The 21445-nt window shown below is 38.2% G+C and overlaps 2 protein-coding genes across 3 annotated transcripts in view; both read left to right on the top strand.

Annotated features, from left to right (window-relative positions):
* Positions 1 to 392: 392 nt before the first annotated feature.
* LOC129192830 (protein tyrosine phosphatase type IVA 2-like) lies at positions 393 to 14007 on the top strand. Its single transcript, XM_054797204.1, has 8 exons — positions 393 to 495; positions 1056 to 1196; positions 2285 to 2410; positions 3875 to 4277; positions 4368 to 4460; positions 5421 to 5551; positions 6136 to 6210; positions 10334 to 14007. Exons 4-8 carry the CDS (start codon positions 4182 to 4184, stop codon positions 10443 to 10445), a joined length of 507 nt encoding a protein of 168 aa, XP_054653179.1. The 5' UTR covers positions 393 to 495; positions 1056 to 1196; positions 2285 to 2410; positions 3875 to 4181; the 3' UTR covers positions 10446 to 14007.
* A 2242-nt stretch (positions 14008 to 16249) lies between these two features.
* The window catches only part of LOC129192494 (apoptosis-stimulating of p53 protein 1-like), a 59300-nt gene continuing 54104 nt past the window's right edge, over positions 16250 to 21445 (top strand). Inside the window, exon 1 of one of the 2 annotated variants that reach the window (XM_054796591.1) lies at positions 16250 to 16747. In XM_054796591.1, the coding sequence (XP_054652566.1) occupies positions 16739 to 16747 (9 nt within the window). In that variant the 5' untranslated portion in view covers positions 16250 to 16738. The remainder of the gene's footprint in view (positions 16748 to 21445) is intronic. The other variant, XM_054796592.1, reaches the window with a different exon arrangement.

Raw genomic sequence — 21445 nt, 5'->3', positions numbered from 1 at the left:
AATTAAATCATTAATTTAAAAACATGTGTAATACATTAAATAATTGAGTTTTAAAATTAAAACGTAATGGGTCAATTTTGACTTGAAGAGTCGCTAAATGCTACAGCACATATGAATAAACTCCAAAGATCAATAGTGGGAAAAATGGTTATTGAAATGAGAAAAAGGATATGTATCAGGAAACATATCTGTTCAATGAGAACATTATGGCGCGCTGAGAGTGGCAATGCACGAATGGCCATTACAGAGGTAAATTAGAAACCGGAAGTAGTAGAACTGTTGACCTTCAAAGTAAGAGTAAATAAACCGTGACGGAATAAAGTGCAATGGGATTATATGGGGTGTTAAATGTTTTATTTTGAAACCCATATAGCCAAATTGTTGTTGTGTGTTATTTGGATTTATTTCAACATTTCGTTTCAACATGTCTCCCCAAGCCGATTAAACTCTTAATAGAAGCAACTGTGATTTTTCTGAGACCACAACGGTGCGTACGTATGTACATTTTTATACGTTTGTTTATCGTATGTTGTACGGTTTTTGTTATTACAATGTAATATTAGATGCTTTTGTGACAAGGTCTCTGGAATATTTTTGGAGTAAAACTTGTTTTAAATGCATTTTAAGGCTTGCGCTTTTATATTTGCAATAACGTTCATGTAAAGACTGGCGTATAGTCTCCACCATTACATTCTAAAATAACACATTTTACATGTTGGGTCAATTGGAACGCCGACCAAGCTAGCAGTTACGGTTCATATATATCATAAATCCGTGAACCTGTTAATAGTTATTACTTAGTCGCGTGACATCATAGCCCAGAAACCTTCATTGACAGTTGTGTTCAATGTCATACTCGTCGACAGCCGATGAGTCGATATTTAGAAATATAATTTTAGAAGCAGCATCTTGATAGTAACATATCACCGATTTACGTTGTAGCAAAAACACGTCACTTTTTTGAAAAGCTGTTATCCCCCTAAGATGTTGTTTAAATATATCATGAAAATGTGCTACAAGCTACCCCCCTGCTAATGTTTTCCACTGCACAGCAGCTTAGCATCCAGCTAGTGGGCCGTTGTCAGCCGGGAGCAGAACCAAAACAACAGCATCATCATCAATGGTGTGTCTACATCCAGGAGCAGTCACATTGTCCTGTGTGTGCTCAATGAGCTATCACCTCAGCTCACATCACAGTGAGTACTGATTGTTTTTACAAAAAATAAACTATCACTCATAAACCTCATACACAGTTTTACAGACCTTTGGGTGCATATTCACACTTGTCATGTTTGGTTCGGTTAAAACAAACTCAAGTCCATTTGCTCTGCTAGTATGGTTCCTTTGGTCAAGTTCATTTTTGCACGTAGTCCATGACTGGACCAAACAGGCGAACTGAGACAGCCTGAGAAATTGGTTTCGGTCCGCATGCAAGTGGACCCTAGTCCTGGGTGAAGTAAATGTGAATGCCGACCAACATGCCAAAAGCCTGGATATGACGTCACAAATATACAAGTGTTGGAGGGTGGGGTGGCGGGTAATGTCCAGTTCGACCCACAGCCTACTTTGAGTTTTGGCTCCCTGTGCGATTGAGTTAACACCCCTGATGTAGAAGCTCTTTCATCTTTTAGTACCACTTAACCGTCCCGGTGAAATACTGTATGTAAACCAGGGGTGTTCCAAAGTGTGGCTCGGGTCCCATTTGCGGCACCATTATTGGTCCAAGGCACATTATAAAATTAAAATAAAAAAAAAAATACAGCAGAAAAGTAAAAATAGAGCAAAAAGACATAAAGTAACAAGAACATTATTTTACTAATAATCACCAGGATTAGGAGGTTGTGGGTTTGTATCTCAGTTTGATCATCTCTGTGTGGAGCTTGAACTTTCTAAATTAGGGTTTTAACATTATTAGAGCCCCGCAGACATGAAATAACACCCCGACCGTCACCTTTTCACTCCTATTATTCTTTGGTTACATCACATTGTGCAGGACATAACAGGCGGCCGCCGCTAGGGTAGCGATATTTGAACCGCAATATAGCAAGGGACGACTGTATGTGCATGTCCTGAGAGATGATTTTGTTGAAACAAGGTCTTGTCAGTTTATTTTTAATATACACCATATAACCCAAGTGGCAGACGACATCAATTGACAGTTTTTGTGTTGTTGTCTACGAATAGCACCAATAAAAAGTTGCTCTTGCACTGCCAAGAAAAAGTGAGAAATCCTCTTCAATCTTGGCACAGACTGTACACATATGACATATTTGTCTCTTCTTAGGCTGCACATGTATGGCGTTTGCAAGACGTGAAGGGGAGTTCTGCCAAGCCCAGCACCTGCTGCTCATTGTGGACAAGTGAACCAGATACTCAAAAGGCACAAACACTGCCATTCACACTCACGCAGGTGCGTCAAAGCACACATGAGATACTTTAAATAAGTACAGTAGAACCTTAAAGGTTACCACAATGGCCTGGAGGATGCTGATTGGCCTCTGATTCGTTCATATTTTTAAAAATGTACCCTTTGGCAATACAAACTGAATGAATCAATTCTCAGGTGAAACTGTCGCCACCGTAAAACCTGCATTGTTTGTGAATATTTTCATTCACCCAGTTCATTGTATTCTCAGGGCATTGAATCGATGGCAACTGGACTGTACATTTTGTTATAGAAGTAGTTTGAGTAGAGCTGTCCATTGTAGTTTTGAGCATGAACTGATGAAGCCTCCTCGGATGAGAGGCGAAATGTCTTCTAAGACGACCTGAACAGTACAGTTGCGAGTATGTTACGTCAACCATCTGAAAAGCATGCAAAAATATTTATCACGCCATGAAGTCAGTAGAATATTCCGTCAACCTCAGCGCCAGTGTTTCTGTGTGTAGATAGGATAACCTTCTCAAAGGACAACCGCCTCTGCAGCCTTTCACCAATTTGGTCTTTAAGGGGGAGCAACTAGACGGAAGCCACTCCTCAATAAAATACACATATCAGCCCACCTGGAGGTTTCCAAAATGTGCCACAAGAAACAAAATTCTCTCATCTGATGACAACATCAAACTCGTCTGACTACAAGGGGCAAATGAGGCACCAGTAGTCACCTGTCATTCTGACAGTCAAGTATAGTGGTGGAAGTATCATGATGTGGGGATGTTTTTCCATGGCAGGATATTGAGACCGGTAAGGATGAAGATGAATGCAGCAAAGCACAGACAGATCCTACATGAAAACCTGGTCCTCTGTGGTGTGCTGTTAGAATGACCCACCTTCTAGTGAGACAACAATCCTCAGCACACAGCCAAGATAAAAAAGGAGTGACAAGTGAATATCCTTCAGTGGCCCAAACCTCAACAAATTCAAGAAGACCCAAAGCAGACGACTAGTGGGCATCACAGGCACTATCCCGGAGGAAACAAGAGGGAACCAAGAATACATCAAGAAGATGGCTCCTAGGGGCAGCCTGCTAAGTGAATGTCTCAGGAAACAGAAGACCAGTAAGGAGGACGACCAGATGGGTTGTCATAGAAAGACAAGCCCCTGCATGTAATATATCACCGACAAATTGAAGAGGTGGCTGACATTGGGGAAAACCCGATACCATTGGCTGGAAAAGGCTGGACTGAAAGATAGAACAATGAACATTGGTTGTGGATTGCTTAGACCACTGAACATTGGTTGTGGATTGGTCTTCCAGGAGCCTAGACAAAAATGGCTCAAGAAGAAGCACATTAGGATCTTGGAGTGGCCTAACCAGTCTTTACCAAAAAATTAAGGACTGTTCGAGTCTTTGTTAGGAATCAGCAGGGGTTAAAATAATTGTTTCCCGTATATACACAGTATGACACTGACTGACTGTCTCTACCTTTGCAGGCTTTCATTGCCATCCTGTCAAACCCCTATGAAGAAAGGACACCGTTCAATCTGTCACCCCGTTTTGGGAACAGAGGAGACTTTGCTTGGTCTTAGCAGAGTCTCGACTTCCTCGCCACTTCCTTTTTTCGCTTATCCTCTCCTCTTTTTCACTTTCATGTCCTCCCGACTCACAATTCACTTTGTTGAATCATTTTTAGGCTGAGAAATTTTAAAGGAAGACCAGCATAGATTTTTTTTTTGCCTTCCATTCTATAAAGCACATTACCTTTTGCAAATTAGGTAACACACTAGTGTGGATGTAAAAATGAATCGACCGGCTGCAGTGGAAATCTCCTATGACTGTCTAAGGTTCCTTATCACACACAATCCCACTAACGCACAACTTGGAAGGTTTATAGAGGTAGGACACTTTTTCCAACCCCATTTGTAATTGTAGTCTTTTGTTTTGTTTGAAGCCAGTGTGACTTATTCATTGTGTGTTAATCTGAAGGATCTGAAGACATATGGAGCTAACACCCTTGTAAGAGTATGTGCTGCTACTTATGACAAGGCACCGGTAGAACAAGAAGGCATTCGAGTCCTGGTGAGTGAACTTTTTTTCCTGATTAGAAATGTGTCCCATCCCAAAACCAAAGTTACAAAACTGTAGACCATTTTTTTGTCACAACATTCACATGTACTTATAAACTAATTACAAATAGCACAATTTTATTACAAAAAACATGAATCAAAAATCCCTCTTCTAAGAAGTCTGCATGATGATTGGTAAAATAATCAAGGGTGACCCAGTAAAACTGGTTTGGGTCCCTCAGTTTGACAAAGGTGGATTAGGCCGCCTCGACACTTGCACAAATGTTGTCCCGCAGTGGTACGCAATTTTGCATGCCAATGAGTAAATTTGTCATAAACAGGTATGAAGTGTGTGAAAACTGTGCAGGGTGTGCCAGTGTGCAAAGAAAATGTTGAAATGTCAAATTTCAGGCACACATAATCTTTGTGCACCACACGTGAACTAGTTGTGTATGTGACGCAACCTATTCACAAACAATGTGGGTGGTATGTATCAAAGCGTGTCTCATTCTCATGAATGGGTTAACTTTTCCACTACCTCTTGGAACAAGTTGCGGGGAATTCTCATGTAATTTTTTAGCCTCTTGGCTGTACCTTGTGAAGTTTTGGCTAATACCTGATCAAAGTGATGTCTTCTAGTCAGCCATTCACTCACCCACACTGTCCATGCTTTCCTTTATCTACAGTAGTTGGAGTTACTTTGTTATTTCTCTGTATGTGTGTGCATGTGTGTGTGTGTCTATATATACTGTGTGTGTGTGTGTGTGTGTGTATATATATATATATATATATACTGCATATATATATATATATATAAATAAATAAATTAAATTAATCACAATTAAAAAATGTATTCATTGACAGGCGTAATCCCAAATATTTCTTAAAGATTCTTCTGGAGTTCCAAAAGACAAATAACATTAAGATTCTTAAAGGAATGTTTCAACAAATTGAAATAACTTACTTGTTGCAGGATATGCCATTTGAGGATGGCTCTGCCCCCCCAGAGCAGGTGGTCGATGATTGGCTGAGTCTGCTGCAGACAAAGTTTCGAGATGAGCCTGGCAGCTGTGTGGCTGTGCATTGTGTTGCTGGTCTGGGAAGGTGTGTTTGAACTTGACATATGATGTGTACGATTGTGTCGCGTTACAGTAAAGGTCTGATAATTACTGGGAGGAATTATATGAGGAATTATGATATCATAGCGATAAATCAGATAAAATTACAAATACCTCCGATAACCGATGTTTTCAAAAAGACTGTCCTGTGAGGCAGGATTACCTGTACTGTGGTGTTAAGATGAGCAAATCAAGCGCTCCTTTTCTTTGACGTGCTGCACACCAAGGACACTAGAACTGACTGTCAACTCGGCATCCACTTCTTTAGTATGCCCTGCGCAGGTTTGGCTGCCATGATTGTGAGCAGAATCCAGAAACATTACAGCACTCAATTGTTTGGGATCTTTGTAAATTGGACCCTAAATGTAGTATTGGGACACCTGGCTCTAAGACACACTATCATGGGGGTAGGGTTGAAGGACAGTATATATCATAAATTGCCAAGGTGAATGGCTCAGATCTTTGGTTACTTGACCATAGACAGTTCGATTGGTGTCCACTTTAGTCTGCATTAGAATTAGATTGGTATGTTCCTTTTTATTGATTTGTGCTTTTGTTTTTCTTTCCCAGAGCTCCTGTGCTTGTGGCTCTAGCTCTAATTGAGTGTGGGATGGAGTACGAAGATGCTGTTCACTTCATAAGACTGTGAGCAATGGCACCTGATGCCACATTTACTCTTTTTGTAATGAGTACATGGCAATGTTCACACCAAACGTGTTCAAACTACCAAGGGCCGCCGCATACAGAAAAATTGAAGGATGCAGCGGTCACTTTGATCGATCCATTTTGTGCATATTCAGTGTTTTAGGGGTGTAAGGGTACATGTGTTCATAATCAGATTTTTTTGTGAGGAGTCATTGGTTCGGTACAAAGTTATACCAGTTTCTCACATGGTACGCATGAAAAGTAAAAGACAGAATGTGTTCCTCAGCTTTACGCATCTACTCGATAAGCAAATACAGTGCAGCCCAGCCTTTTGGCTAGCTGGAGTCATGGCTAACAATAGTGCCCAGGAGAAGCCAGACTCTGGAGACCCTATTCTGTCAAAGTCTCCTGTTTGAGCTTCCCAGTGAAATACGTAAATGAACAAAGACAAGTGGATAACATGAATGCAGTGTCACAGCATTGTTCAGCAGAGATGGGGAACAGGAAAACAAGCTGGAACTATGCATGCTGCACCTCAGCCTTCAAGTTTCATTTAGTAAATATAAAATACTATTAATTAAATAATAATAAATAATTATAAATGAAAACCTGCAGCATTGCACTTTCCTAAAAAGAAAGGCTGCAAATCAGGGGTGTTTATAGTCTGGCCCTTTATTGGCATATTGTGTAAATTAAATTAATTGCTTATCAATCAGATACATCATTAGATATTACACTAATTAGCTTTTTCAACTATAACATAAAGCTAAGATATCAGTATTTTCTTCAGATACCTTAGCACAGGGGTCACCAACGTGGTGCCCGCGGGCACCAGGTAGCCCCCCACGACCACATGAGGTGCCCGCAAGCCTGCTTTTCATTCAGGTTTTCAGTTAATAATGTGAGAACACTAGAAAGAAAAGTATTCTGAAACATAAAATGTGAGTTGTGGATACCAGCATTTTGTGAATGTTTTGGTAAACCAAGCATATTTGATCTGTTTGGGTTGAAATAAGGTATGATAATCATTTCTACAAAAATGAGTAGCTCGTGGCCATTTTCATTTTCTAAAAGTAGCTCTCGCAAGAAAAAACGTTGGTGACCCCTGCCTTAGCATATATTGGTATACATTGGATTGGTTGTAGCATCTTTAATGGACAAAATGTATTAAAGTGGCCCCTGCCTTATACACTTTTTATTTGAGAATTGTATTTATTGGAGAATGACTAGCTGGCAGTTTGCAGTTTTTATTTTTAATTTTTACAAAAATCATTAACGTTGTTGACACAAAAGCTAAGCACATTTATGTTTTGCATTTTGTTCCAAAAATGAACTGTGACTTTAAAACAGAGGTACAGACTGAACCGGGATGATGTAGTCCCTTTACACCCCTACTCTATATGCTAAGCTAACAAAACATCAACATCTTAGCTTTGTGCTTTAGGTGACAAAGCAAATTTATGTTATATCCAATACACTCCTGATCAAAATCTTAAAAACAGTAAAAACATTGGAAGAATTTACATTTGGCACTGTCGGATCTTCAGGAGGTTCTAAGTAGAGCTTCAAAATGCAAAAAGAAGAAATCAAAGTGAGACAAAGCGTTTTGAAATAAGCAAATTGTTTTTGCAAACAACCATTAAACTAAAATAGGCTGTTCATCAGTTGGTCAACATTTTAAGAAACCATAGCTAAAATAAATAAATAAATAAATGAATAAAAAACAGAAATAAAATTTTCAAAAAAGGACTAACTAATGAGTAGCTTAGCCATTCTTGTTAATGAGCTCAAAAATTTGTTTCAGCATGCTTGATGGCAGTGTTTCCAGTGGGAATGTTTCTCCAGGTGGTGAAGATGACTTCACGGAAGGCATTCACTGTCTGGAACTGATTTTTGTAAACTTCCCTTGCCATCCATCCCCAAATAATTCTCAATTGGATTTAGATCAGGGCAAGGTCCCTATGCAAGTATGGAAAAGTATGGAATTTGATTTTATAAATTTCCAGGCATGGCAAAGTATGGCAAATGAAAACTCAAGTATGGAAAAATATTCATGTTTCCATGACTGTTACCACTGTTGAAGGAAAAAACACTCCAGATCATGATGTCGCCCTCTACACTGTGCCGTGTGAAAAACATTTCAGGTGGGATCTCCTTGTCATGACTTTGGAAGCCACCGGGACAGTCAAGGTTCCATTTTTTCTCATCAGAGAATCAAACTTTATTCCACCTTTCAATGTCCCATGTTTGGTGCTCTCGTGCTAATTCCAAACCAGCGATTTTTTGGCATTGAAGGAAACGAGGCCTTTGAAGATGTTTTTTGTTCTTAAAACCCTTCTCTCGCAGATGCCGTCTGATGGTTATTGGACTGCACTCGGCACCAGCAACAAGCTTCATTTGGGCCGAGGATTGTCCTTTGTCTTGACAGACAGGCAATTGGATCGTCAAGGCCAGGGACATTTTTTAGGTCTACCACTTGACTTTTCTATTGCATAACCGTCAGGATCTTTTAAGAAGTTTAAAATGACTGTCGTACTGCGTCCGACCTCAGCAACAGCGGTGTGCTTCCAGAGCCTTCCTTATGCAGCTCAACAGTCCGACCACATTCGAACAAAGCTTTTGTGCTTTTACCATCAAAAGATAATGAAAGTTTTAAAACCTGACAGAAAATGGCATTGAATCCACATTTTGTCTTAAGCTTTTGATCAGCTGATGAACAGCCTATTTCACTTTAATGGTTGTTTGCAATAAATTGGTTACTCAAATTTTTTTCCCTGACTCCCATTTCTTCGTTTTGCATTTTGAAGCTCTACTTAGAACCTTCTTAAGATCCAACAGTGCAAAATATAAATTAATTTTTCAACTGGTCTTACATTTTTGATCAGGAGTGTATATCTCCTTAATAATTAATTAATTTTATTTGTACAATTTGCAAAGGGCCAATGATGAATAAGCTGCAGGCTGAAAATTGCCCCCGCCTGGTTAACACTGAAAATTCTTACCTTTTCAATGTTGTTTATTTCAGTCAACATAATTAGGAGGGTCCGACAATGACATTCGACCAATTTTATGGTCCAATTTTGGCATAAACATGAGATACTGTATCAGTTTGTATAGGTATCGTAAATAAGCATTGTGCAATGAAAGCACTGGTTATGCGATGAGGGAGTAAGGCGTCTTCCTTTAATACTTATAATATGCTTTGTTCATGATCCCTTCAGTGTAGACTTGCTGACTGAGTCCAGTTTCTCCACTCCAAAAAATACAAACCCAACATTTGTTTTTGCTCTCATTTTTCATGAGCTGAACTCAAAGATCTAAAACGTATTTCGCTCAAATGGTGTTCACAAATCTATCTAAATCTGTGTCAGTGAATATTCATAATTCATCCTCCTCAAAGATGCTGATTAGACGGTAAATACAGTTCAACTGTAGCAATAATCATGCTGTCTAATCAGCATCTTGATATGCTATTCCTGTGAGGTGGATGAATGCTCACTAACAGATCTAGACAGTTTTGTGACCGATATTTGAGAACGATAGGCCTTCTGTATACATAGAAAAAGTATTACATCGTTGAGTTCAGCTCGTGAAAAACAGGAGCAAAAGCAAATGTGCTGGGTTTATTTTTGTGTTCGTTATAATTTCACTGATTGTCTTCATCCAGAGTTTCATATTTTACTTTGTTTATGGCACAGAGAAATGTGCTGCTTTCCAAATTGTATTGTTGGCAGTATTATTTCATTGGATTCTTATTTGTAAATGTATTAAGTCTAACCTGTCTTTCTCGTTGATCCTATTTAGTTGACTATTGGTCATGATTTTTTAGTGACTTTTGTTAAGACAAAATGTTTAAAATAAATAAATATGGCACTTTTTCTATAACTTGTATTGCAGTATTTGTTTTATTTTCCACAAATGTTTTATTTGTGAAATGCAGCCAGTGGCATCACAGTAAAAGAAGCATCACGTGTTCATTACACAAGATGTGACTGGGAAGAGCTGCTGCCTGTATCGGTTGATATCAGTAATGAAGTGCTGGACATTATCGGTATAGCGGATATCGGTATGAAAACCAGCATCTATAATTGCAACAGTAATGTTTTGTAATGTTGTTTTTCAGGAAGCGTCGTGGGGCATTCAACTCAAAGCAGCTGCTTTTCCTGGAAAACTACAAACCCAAATTGTGCTTGCGCTCCAAAGATGCGAATGGACAGAGCTGCAGCATACAGTAGGAATCGACAAGCACCCCACCACCTATATCTTTACTGACGTGTCATAGGGTGATCAAGCATGTTTTGATGATATTGGATGTTATAAAGATGTCCGTGAAATTCTCACTCGCTATATGTAAGATTATCCAAGAAGCAACAAAACATGTAAAGAACGTAGACCATCTTTTGCCGCAGGTTAGCAGGTCCATTTTGGTGCATCAACAAAGGATGCTGGAAATGGTTTGGAGCGTGATGTTTTGATAAAGTTAGATAAAGCACACATCATCTATTAAAAATATGTTTAAATCCAATCTAAGGTAAATTGTGTTCTTAGTTTTGGCTTCAATTGTAATTTGGTGTTCCACTGTGCAAAACTTCACTAGTAGCACATTTTACAGTTCTGATGTTTTTAGCTATTTGGCCGTGGAAAAGTCTCCTGGTGGCCTTCAACAAAGAAGTCATGCGTGTTTCTTCATGCTTCGAAGTAACAGCTGCACTGACACATTTACAAGTGGTTATGTTTGGTGAGTCAAAGACAACAACACAAGTCAGGGATCTCTCTGCACACTGCAGTGGCCGATGTGAGAACCAAGGTAACTATAAAACCGCCTGCTGGTACGGGGAAATGGAGATCATTTAGAAAAGGGTTTAGAAATTGGCTCATGTTTTTTTTAAAGACGATTAAGCAGTCTAAGAAAGGCTATTTTTATTCTTTAATCAGCATAACAGATTCTACTACAAGTATACCTGTATGTAGTGTCAGTGTCAGAAGACTGCGAACCTGGATTAGCTATCATTTAGCAAGACAATTAAATCTAATCAAACCAAGAATATTATGAGTATGAGTACTGTATATGTAGACAGATGACAAATTAAATTACTTGGAATTACAAGGTTACATTTTTTTAACCAAAAAATATAAAACCGCCACCAATGGCTAACATGCATAGTTAACATACAAGAAAAAGATTGAACAAAAACATGTTTTTCACAATTACAAATTAAACTGCATAAAAATTTGCCCAAGACACTTTGAGGAAACAGAGAAAGCGACCCCATAGACAATTAATAATTAACAACAACTAAAAACAAAGGTTAATATATTGTCTATGTAATATATTTGTTAAATCAACTGGGGGAATAGTTAATAAATAGCTCTTTTCCCCAGTGGGAGCTTTTCTCAGCCACACAAGCACAGAGGGTTAGTAGTGTATTTCACCTGAGACCATAGTGAGGATACGAGGCATAGAGGATGGATGTATTTCAAATCGTAGCATAAAGAATACAAGACTTCAGAGTAATTTGTTTATTTACTTTAAACCCTATCTCTGTGTGGAGTTTGCATGTTCTACCCGTGCGTGCGTGGATTTTCTCCAGGTACTCCGGTTTCCTCCCACATTCCAAAAACATGTATGTTATGTGAACTGGGGACTCTAAATTGTCCATAGTTATCAATGTGAGTGTGAATGGTTGTTTGTCTATCTGTGCCCTGCGATTGGCTGGCGACCAGTCCAGGGTGTACCCCGCCTCTCGCCCAAAGTCAGCTGGGATAGGATTCAGCATACCCCCACGACCCTAATGAAGATAAATGGCATAGAAAATGGATGGACTTTAAAACCTGAAGTATATTGAGGTGGCAATACAATATTTCCTGGGTAATATACAAAAACAGAAACAACACAGGACAAAATCATATAAAATATGTCACAATGGTATTTTAAACAATAAAAAAGAAAAATGAAATAATAAAACCATTAAAATAAATGATTCATTATTAAGAACGACTATAAGAAAGAATACTTTATTCACAATTCACACATGACTCCGTTTACGAATGGCCCTCGTTTTAACAGGCTCAGACTGACTGATGGAGCAGTGTGCCGCTGCGCTTACGCACTTACTGAGGCGGAAGAAAAGTAGTTCCCACCAACCGTGTATCATTTAGACAAGGTCTCAGTAATTTAGGAACGTTCCACTGTATTCCTGTTAATTATATACATTACCTCAAATGACTGACGTCTCAACACATTGAAATTGTAAATGTAGTATTCCACATTGGTCACTAGGTGTCAATAATTGTACGCTGAAACAAGCACCAGTCTTGATTACGGAACAAAAGGCTTTTATTGCAGGTTTAAATGATCTCACAACAGGAACAATAATAACAACATAATAATCATCATCATAATAATAATACAACAGCTACTGTTGCGGCCGTAACCCACGACAAGCTAAAACGCTGAACCCCCAACGTCACATTCACAGTGACAGACACAAGCACAAGTTTTACCTATGTCTTAAATGGCTTATTTTCTCTTAATTATATCTACTGTATTGGGTAGTACAAGTGTAAAGGTGACTATATGGGTGTTATTTCATGTCTAGAGGGCTCTAATAATGTTAAAAATTATATTTAGAAGATCGTTAACAGGTTTTCTATGCCATAACTATAAAAATATTACATTTCGAAAGAAGGAATTTTACTTCACGGAAATTCACTTGTCACAGTCAGGTCTGGAATCAATTAACCGCGATAAAGGACTACTGTACGTTGAAAAGTTAGCGCCCTCTAGGCAGCCGCTTATCTGTGACATACAGCAACTTTAATGTAAAGGGATGGCCACTTTTTCATGTCTGACACTGATACCGATACTGCAATGGTGTATATCCGCCGATTTGACCTGTATTGAATACTGATCTTTAGTATAGCATATCCAGTGTATACATTATATTGTTATATTTGTACGTTCAAAGATAGGTGACACGTTTGCGAAATGATCATAAAACACAGGATCTGATAGTGTCACTCGTGCTTCGAAAAAACATACCGTGAAGTCAAGCCCCTTCTTTTCTTCCTGTGATGTTAAAAGTGATCTGCAGCATAAAATGTTACGAAGTTATGTAATAGTGAGTGTGTGCTTTGACTTCTCATTCCGTGCCACATAATTTGCGTCCAGGATCAATTAACAAATGTATGTCAAGATAAAAGCAAACTGAATTGTCTCCGGTTGTAGTTAAAAGAACAAACGTTACTGTATTAAACAGTTCAAATGTACCTACTGTTTGTCCCATGTCACAGTGCATTATGCAGTTTGTCACTTGTCACAAGGATGTGTTCAACAGAATGTATTCTTAAAAGTTAAAAAACATTTTGTATATTGTCTTAGAACATATGAATAGTATTATCTTATTAGTTCCCTCATCGTGTCATATCTCCATAACACAACTTGCTATCAACATAGTTTGTACTGGAACATCAATATCTTATAGTCTGCATGGGAACAGTCCTTGGGTGCACAGTGGGGTGATAGCCGGGCTCTGTGCAACCACACGAGCACACCTATCACTGTTACTGTACGCAAGTTTACTTGTTCCTGTTTCAACCATGGAGCACAACTTTGAAGCTTACAGTCAAATGGTTTTGCTGTGTAATTCCAACTGTGCTTGTAACATGCTGTCATTTATATTTTCCGTCAGGTTATTCCCCTTTTGTTCCTCTTGGTCTCTTTTTGTTCTCTGTTTTTCATTTTGCAGTGTTTGTTTGTGAAATGTCTAATGAAATTAAAAGTGACTATGTAGTGTAGCAGTTGTGTTTACTTGTGCAAAGCATGATCACTGCTAGAGAACATTCGGAAGCACTGTGAGGCAGATTTAACATACATTTCCACATTTTTTTCTGTACAGTGTTCCCTCGTTTATCACGGGGGATAGGTTCCCAAAATAGCCCGCAATAAGTGAAATCTGCAAAGTAGCCAACGTCATTTTTTTTTACTATTATTGTATATGTTTTAAGGCTGTAAAAGCCATCACCATACACTATACACTTTTCTCAGACAAGCAACAACATTTTCTGACATTTCTCTCTTGTTTAAACACTCACAAAAAAGTTCAAACCCTCTTTTATTAAGTCCCTCATGAATATTTCACTCCTGTGACTATGTTTTTTTGTCCTGGCACTGTTCCGCTGTACTGTAGCGTTTTTGGATCCTTGTTAAAACATAATGCTGCAGACGAACAAAGATTCATTTACAAGCAAGCAAGCTAACAATGACACAGGAGACATGGCAGAACGGCACGAAGGAGATTGATTGACAATGGTCTACAGCCAGTCAGGAGGCAGAAAACAATGGGCGGTGCAGACAGACAGAAAGGGAAGAGATAAACACTCAACTTCCCACAATGCAATTATATTTAAAGGGCAAGGCTCGGCCTGTAACAGTCTTTATACACTAATAAAAAAAAAAAGAATAAAAAAGAATTTTTAAAAAATCTGGGAATCCGTGAAAGGTGAACCACGATAGAGCGAGGGAGCACTGTATGGCAAACGTAACAAAATAATAAACTACTCGTACGCAACAAAGTTTCAAGGTCACTGGTTCTGTTTTGGGCATCATTTGTAATGTGAATACTAATCAGACCTCTGTAACTCTGCGTGCGCGTATGTGTGTGTTGTGTGTCATTGCCTGTGGCTGTGCACTGTCGTACATGTGCACGGAGATGTCAGAGTGGAATCACAGCATCACATGGAGCCAATAGCTGGTTCAAGGTTGATTGCTTTTCCTGACTGACATGACACACTGATGTTGAACACAAGAGGGTCGTGGAAAATCTTGACCCTTACACCAAAATACAAATACTTTTTTTCACTGCATGGAAAATGTCTACATCAGTGGTGTCCGAACTTTTTCCCACAAAGGGCCACATAAAGAATCAAAGGATGTGGGGGCCACTTTAATATTTTTAGATCTTTTTTAAAATTTTGTAACAACTATTTTCCTTTCATTTCGACTTCTCTTTACATCATGCTTCTTTTACTCTATTTTAACCATTTTTGCTGTTTTTTTGTGTTTCATTTTATTTCTACAATGTGCCGCGGAACAATAATCAAGGAGTCATGGGCTGCAAATGGCGTGATTTTGATAGATTGATAGATTGCACGTTTTATGCTATTTGGTAAGTAAAGACTGTGGCGACCAGTCAGTGTGTACCCCGCCTCTCGCCCCAAATCAGACAAGAAAATCTGAATTTAGCCTTAAAATCCCCTTTGAGCATATGCTGTGGCAAAATAAATGTTAACAAATATCAGAGTATCTCCTATGCAAAGCCTGTCGCTAATAAAATAAAGCAGTCCCTGCGCACTGTCGCCTCTCCATTCTTGTGTATGTGATGAAGACGCTTGCATCTTTTTCCGCGACGGAGCGCCACGGCCATCTTGTTTACGTGTGTGTCCCACAGAGGAAGAACTTAAAAAAGATGAGGGAAACACATGGCCAATATTGCTCATACACTTTTTTTACTTGATTTTTGTTCAAGATCATTGAATGATTTGGTGATTTGTTTGCCTATAATTTGTTGCTCATGATTTTCATCAGAATAAAACAGACAAAGATTTTAGGCAAACAAAAAAGTATCTTTATCAACAAACTTGTTTGTGAGCAACTTAACAATATATACTGTAGATACAACAATATAAGACAAAGTAACGATATCAACTAAATAATACAAATATTCCATTATTCCATTTTATTACCAACAGCTGTTGGAGCAAAATAAAGTCAGTAGTGTAAAAATTACTGAACAAAAACAAAAAAAACTATATAACTAACAATATCACCAATGTGGCAATATGAACAACACAACAAAAAACAGATATTTGTGAAACCAAACATAGGCGACAACTGACCAATATCTAATCACGCTAGTATCGGTCCCATACTGACCCTTGTTGTTGCTGCTTTCGATATTTGGATCGATCAGCCCACCCCTACCAGCGTATAATAAAAGCTGAGAAATTGGGTTTGACTGCAGTCCGCCAACAGGAGGCGCACTCGCGCGTCCTACGATGAAGCTACACGTCCGAAAAATGGCATGTAGCTTTTTATTTTCCATCTTTCATTCATGTCATGTGGAATAAACCATCATTTATTGTGAGTTGGGGGAGGAGAGACCAGAAGTGACGGACAGATGTCACGGATGAGCGGGGACTCTGACCCACTTCACCCCGCAGAGCAGAGCAGAGCAGACACCGGAAGCCCGCTAAATGACGATGAAATGGTCAAAAAAATGTTATTTTCTCAATGAAACTGCTGGTATTTTTACATCCGTGCGGGTTACCTCTGGATTAAACGGCACTGCAACAGAGATGAAGGAAGGAAGGAAGGGGAGGGATTGAGAGGAAAGTGACGAGCAGGACTTTTGGGTTTCCATGCATCTGGATGTCTGCTGCACTCCACGAGACACGAAGAAGAGGGAACACTTGAAAAGCAGCAAGGAGAAGAAAGTTCTTTTTCTAACGGGACAGAGGAGCAGCGGGAATGTTGCCGGTGAGTTTTTTTTTTCATCATGGGACTAGCTAACATGTACAGCATGACTAATCTGTCATGAAATATAATACGAAATACACGAAATGCAACACGACAGCTCATAGTTGGCATCTTTATATCAAGCAATGTGTATTATAATTCTAACGGTATTTATATAAAAGTAGCAGAATAGCAGACCGTGACCATCTATATTTTATCTATATAGTTGTGATGGTGTTCAGATTAAGCTAAAGCACGGATCTCCAAAGTGCAGCCCGGGGGCGATTTCATGCACTCAACTCGGTTTTTATTGCTGCATAAAAATGACAAAAAAGCAAAAATTCAAGAAGTGTTAAAATGTTGATATTAACGTTATATTTAGAGATTACAAATATTTTAAAAACGCATATTTTATATGCATTTTGGCCACAAATGTAGTTTTTTGACCTTAAAATCACAGATTTTTGAAAACTCTGGCCAGAATGGAGACCACAGGAGATGTATCCAAAAATGAACAGGTTACAAAATTTTGGAATTTGTAAAATCCATTCTGTGATTAATTCTATCTGATAAAGCATGACTTGAACTTTATTTTGATACCTCATTCACTCTAACTTTATATTAAAGAAGTTAGAGCAGATTTTATACCGGAAAATAAGCCTTTGGTCTCCATTGCTTTAGCATCGAGTCCAGACAAAAGCTGTGATTGACCCACATACCTTGGCAAGTACAGCCGTACTACAAAATATACAACTTAGGCTGTGAAAATCTTGTTTCAAAAGTCAACAGAGTAGCCATTTACATTTTTTTGAAAAAAAAAAAAAGTCCAGGGAAGACAATCAAGTCATATTTTTCATGTATATTCATCACGCTGCAGTGCAGCAGCATGCTGTGTGTTTGTTTTCACCCCACATTAACCCACAATGCAAATGCGACATGTTAGTATGTATAGTATTTCAGGGCAAAAAAAAACCCAACATATTTTGCACAATTCCATTTTAATGAAATTTTTTGTCTGCAGATAGATATTAAAATAAATTAATATCCCATATACCTTTTATCTGGTCCTGTATTGTAGCGCCGGTCCATGAGTTTGGAAGGCTTAAAAAGTTGTATTTAATTTTCCAAGCACTAATTTGATTTGATGTGGGCCAACACTCAGTGTAAATCCAATGCAAAATTGAAGATGAAGAAGTAATTTACCTAACAAACATGTATACGGATGAAAATACAATTGATATAATATGAAAAATGTTTTGTTTTTTTTTTTTAAGAACGTCCGCACGTACTCTCCTTACAGCGCGCGCAAACTCAGTGTCAGATTTTTTCATCGCTAAAATACGGGCTTTGTAACATTGCTCCAGAAATGAGGGTCTTTTTTGCAGTGTGCATTGACAAACTATAATCTTCCTGTTTTATGTTGCTTTTGCTTCTGCCTGGCCGAAATGCTTTTTAGTTCTTGTCGGTGCAAGACTCGTTTGACTGTGGATAATGACACACTTTTACCAGCTTTAGCCATCATCTTCACAACGTCTTTAGTTTTCTTTCTGGGGTTGATTTGCACATTTCGAACCAAAATACATGAGACACAGAACATGTCTTCTTCCTGGGCGGTGTGATGGTTGGACATTCCCATGTTGTTAGTACTTGCGGATAATTGTTTGAATGTAAATGACACCTTCAAGCATCTGGAAATTGCAAGAATGAAGCAGACATGCAGAACTCCACCGTTCTTTTCCTGATACCTTGATTGATTTCTTTAGATTTTCCCGTAATGTCACACGAGTGTGTTTGAGGTGTGGCCTGAAAATGCATGCACAGGTGGGCTTCCAATTAATGTTGCTAGTTAACCTACAAGATGCTTCCAATGCCATCCAACGTCTACCCTCATCAGGGCTTTAGCAAATAGAAATAATTCTCATAATCCTAATTGACCTAAAACAAGATAAGTCTAGTCTGATTTCATTTCAGACAGTGAGAAAAAAAATGTTTTGTTTTAATTTTTTAACTTATAAGCATACCGCTGTTGGATTACCTGTTTTACAAACTTAAAAATACCAGTATGGCCTCCGCTTCCTTTTTTTTTTTTTAGTGTTCAGATAAAAATTTGGACACTCCCTGATCTAGGCAATAAATGAAATGAAAAATGAGTCAACGGCTACTCTGTCCTGTGTGGTTTGGTATTAAATGATACTGAATAAATAACACAGACATTTTTTTTAATGGTGGGTAAATGCCTCATTTTATGTATATCTCAGTTCGTGTATGTGTCAGAGTATCTGAATCCTGTCAGTGCAAAATGACTTCATAATGATAAAATAATAATGACAATTAACATTCATTAATTATAATATTTACGTTATTGTAATTTTGCTGATTGGCTGCAGAAGGTGCATGTATTTACTGCATTAATTTACTATATTACTTAATTACTGAAAAAGCTGTCTGCAAATAGGTTTGTAAATGGTGCCCGAACCTGTAAAACATACAGATTTTGTCCAGAAAAAATGCCTTTTTATTTTTACGGAATTTTGTATCATGTAAATTGAACAGAATAATAATTGAAGTGCTTAAATAATATAAATACAATTATAAGTCAGTCAAAAATTCAACAATATGAAATAAAATGAACAACAAAATGTCATGATTATCACAGCAAAACCAGCAGCAACACAGAACTCAGAGAATGTGGCAAAAAAAAAAGTAATTTCAGTGCATACATTCCACACAATTTGAGCAGTAATTAACACACAATTTATCCATCGTTCTGGGGATGTTAGACTGGTGTTTGCTAGTTAATCCTACATGCCAGAGTCATGTATTCATAGAGCACAATGTTACTTGCACAATATGCCCTTTTAAACACTTGTTGCAGGTGGGTGAGTCTGCATCTTTCGAGGTACAGTACGAAGTACAGTCGTCCCTCTCTACTTCGCAGTTCAAATTTTGTGGGTTCACAATTACACTGCTTTTCAAAAATATATTAATAAATCATGCTGTTTCGTGCTTGAATACAGCGTATTATTAGTAAAAAAATATATATATTTAAGCAAATGTTAACGTATTTTTTGCCTAAATTAAGCATTTTCATTATAAGGCATTCAAAAGGCGCATTCAAAGACGCTGAAGATATGTAGTATTCTGCACTGGTCACAAGGTGTCAGGACTGTAATGTTGCAGTAATGTTCGGTGAGAGACACACACCAGACTTGAATGCCGGAACAACAGGTTTTTGTTTTAGGTTTCAATTACTGTACCTTACAACAGGCACAATACGCCCGAATAAAAATCCCAAATAAAAACCCTGGATATTGTTGCGGTCGTAACCCACGGCAAGCTGAAACTCAACTCTGAACTCTTGAGATCACTTCTTGTCCGCCTGCTATTCAGGTCCCCTCAGAAACACATCAATACCAACACACAGGAGCACGAGCATGTCTTAAATGGCTTATTTACTTGTATCATGTTTACTACTGTATATTGGGTAATACGAGTGTAAAGGTGACTATAGGGGTGTTTCATTTATAAGTAAGGAATCCTACTTTACGGAAATTCACTTATCGCGGGAACCAATTACCCGTAATAAATAAGGGATTAATGTACAACCGAACTTTCCAGTGTTTCAGCCTGAACATTTTAGCTAGATGCTAACTGTCGTCTTTGCAGGTGAAAACTTAATGTCAAGCTTACACCGCCACGACAGTTGACTCAGTGGTAACTATGCCTCATTTTAGCGCCACGAAATTAGCACCAAAATGAGACACCAATATCTGCTGAGTTTTTTGGTGCGGTTACTACCGTTTATGTTGGCATCTTTGCCATTATGGGTCAGAGTTACAAACTCTATTAACTTTCCAATAACACATTTGTATCCTTTTTTTTTACTATTAAAATAATGGAACACAGGAATTGAACAAATTATTAGTAATTACTGTGACACGCAGAAGAGGTAGGATTAAATAAGCTCTGCTTCTTCCTACTCCTTTTCGGACATGAATTGTTGAATTGTGTAACTGTAAACCCGTGTTGTACTTCAATGTAACTTTGTTATGCATATGCAATATAAACTAAACCTTTACCATTATCATAATTGACTTCCGTTATTTTATGTATGAACTGAAATGTCCTCCAAAGACATATTTTGCGTGATTACGTTGTTACTGTGATTGTCGTGTGTTGCAATAGATAAACGGTCATACTGGGGAAAAAAAAAACTGTGTCCCTCTCTGTTTCTCTCGAACTCTGACACATACACATACACATGCACACACACACACACACACACACACACACACACACACTCTCTCTGAAAACACTTCTCTGTGGTTGATTGTGGCTGCTGTCAGCACTGAACAATACACTTCAAGATATAGGGATGTGTTTTACTGCTGGGAGAAATGCCGAGACAGAGAGAACTTCTACTCTCACCTTTGACCTTACTTTTCACGTCTGTTCTTCATGTATTGTTGTTTTGGTCCAAACCTCCCTTAACCCTTACTCTTTTGGGTAATATTGTTTCACAGTTTAACCCACCGGAGTGAATGTATTTGTGTAAAGCTCAATCTATGAGTCCATGTGCACTACAACAAGCAAAATCGACATAAGATTAAATATCTTATTTTTTCGTTGGGTAAGATAATTTTTCTTTGCAAGTTGTTTTTTGTTAGCAGATATGACTTGTTTTGTTTCTTTGCTTAATTTTCTTGATAATACAGTTTA

This window comes from Dunckerocampus dactyliophorus, chromosome 13, assembly GCF_027744805.1.
Source record: "Dunckerocampus dactyliophorus isolate RoL2022-P2 chromosome 13, RoL_Ddac_1.1, whole genome shotgun sequence".
Classification (NCBI taxonomy): Eukaryota; Metazoa; Chordata; class Actinopteri; order Syngnathiformes; family Syngnathidae; genus Dunckerocampus; species Dunckerocampus dactyliophorus.
The sequence above is the reverse complement of the archived record's forward strand: the minus strand, read 5'-3'. Positions and strand labels throughout refer to the sequence as shown.

What these genes read in the sequence shown, in the direction of transcription:
- LOC129192830 (XM_054797204.1), top strand. Translation starts at nt 4,182, where the DNA reads ATGAATCGACCGGCTGCAGTGGAAATCTCCTATGACTGTCTAAGGTTC. An exon ending in AACTTGGAAGGTTTATAGAG is followed by an intron (nt 4,278 to 4,367) that starts GTAGGACACTTT and finishes GTTAATCTGAAG; the next exon opens with GATCTGAAGACATATGGAGC. An exon ending in AAGAAGGCATTCGAGTCCTG is followed by an intron (nt 4,461 to 5,420) that starts GTGAGTGAACTT and finishes TACTTGTTGCAG; the next exon opens with GATATGCCATTTGAGGATGG.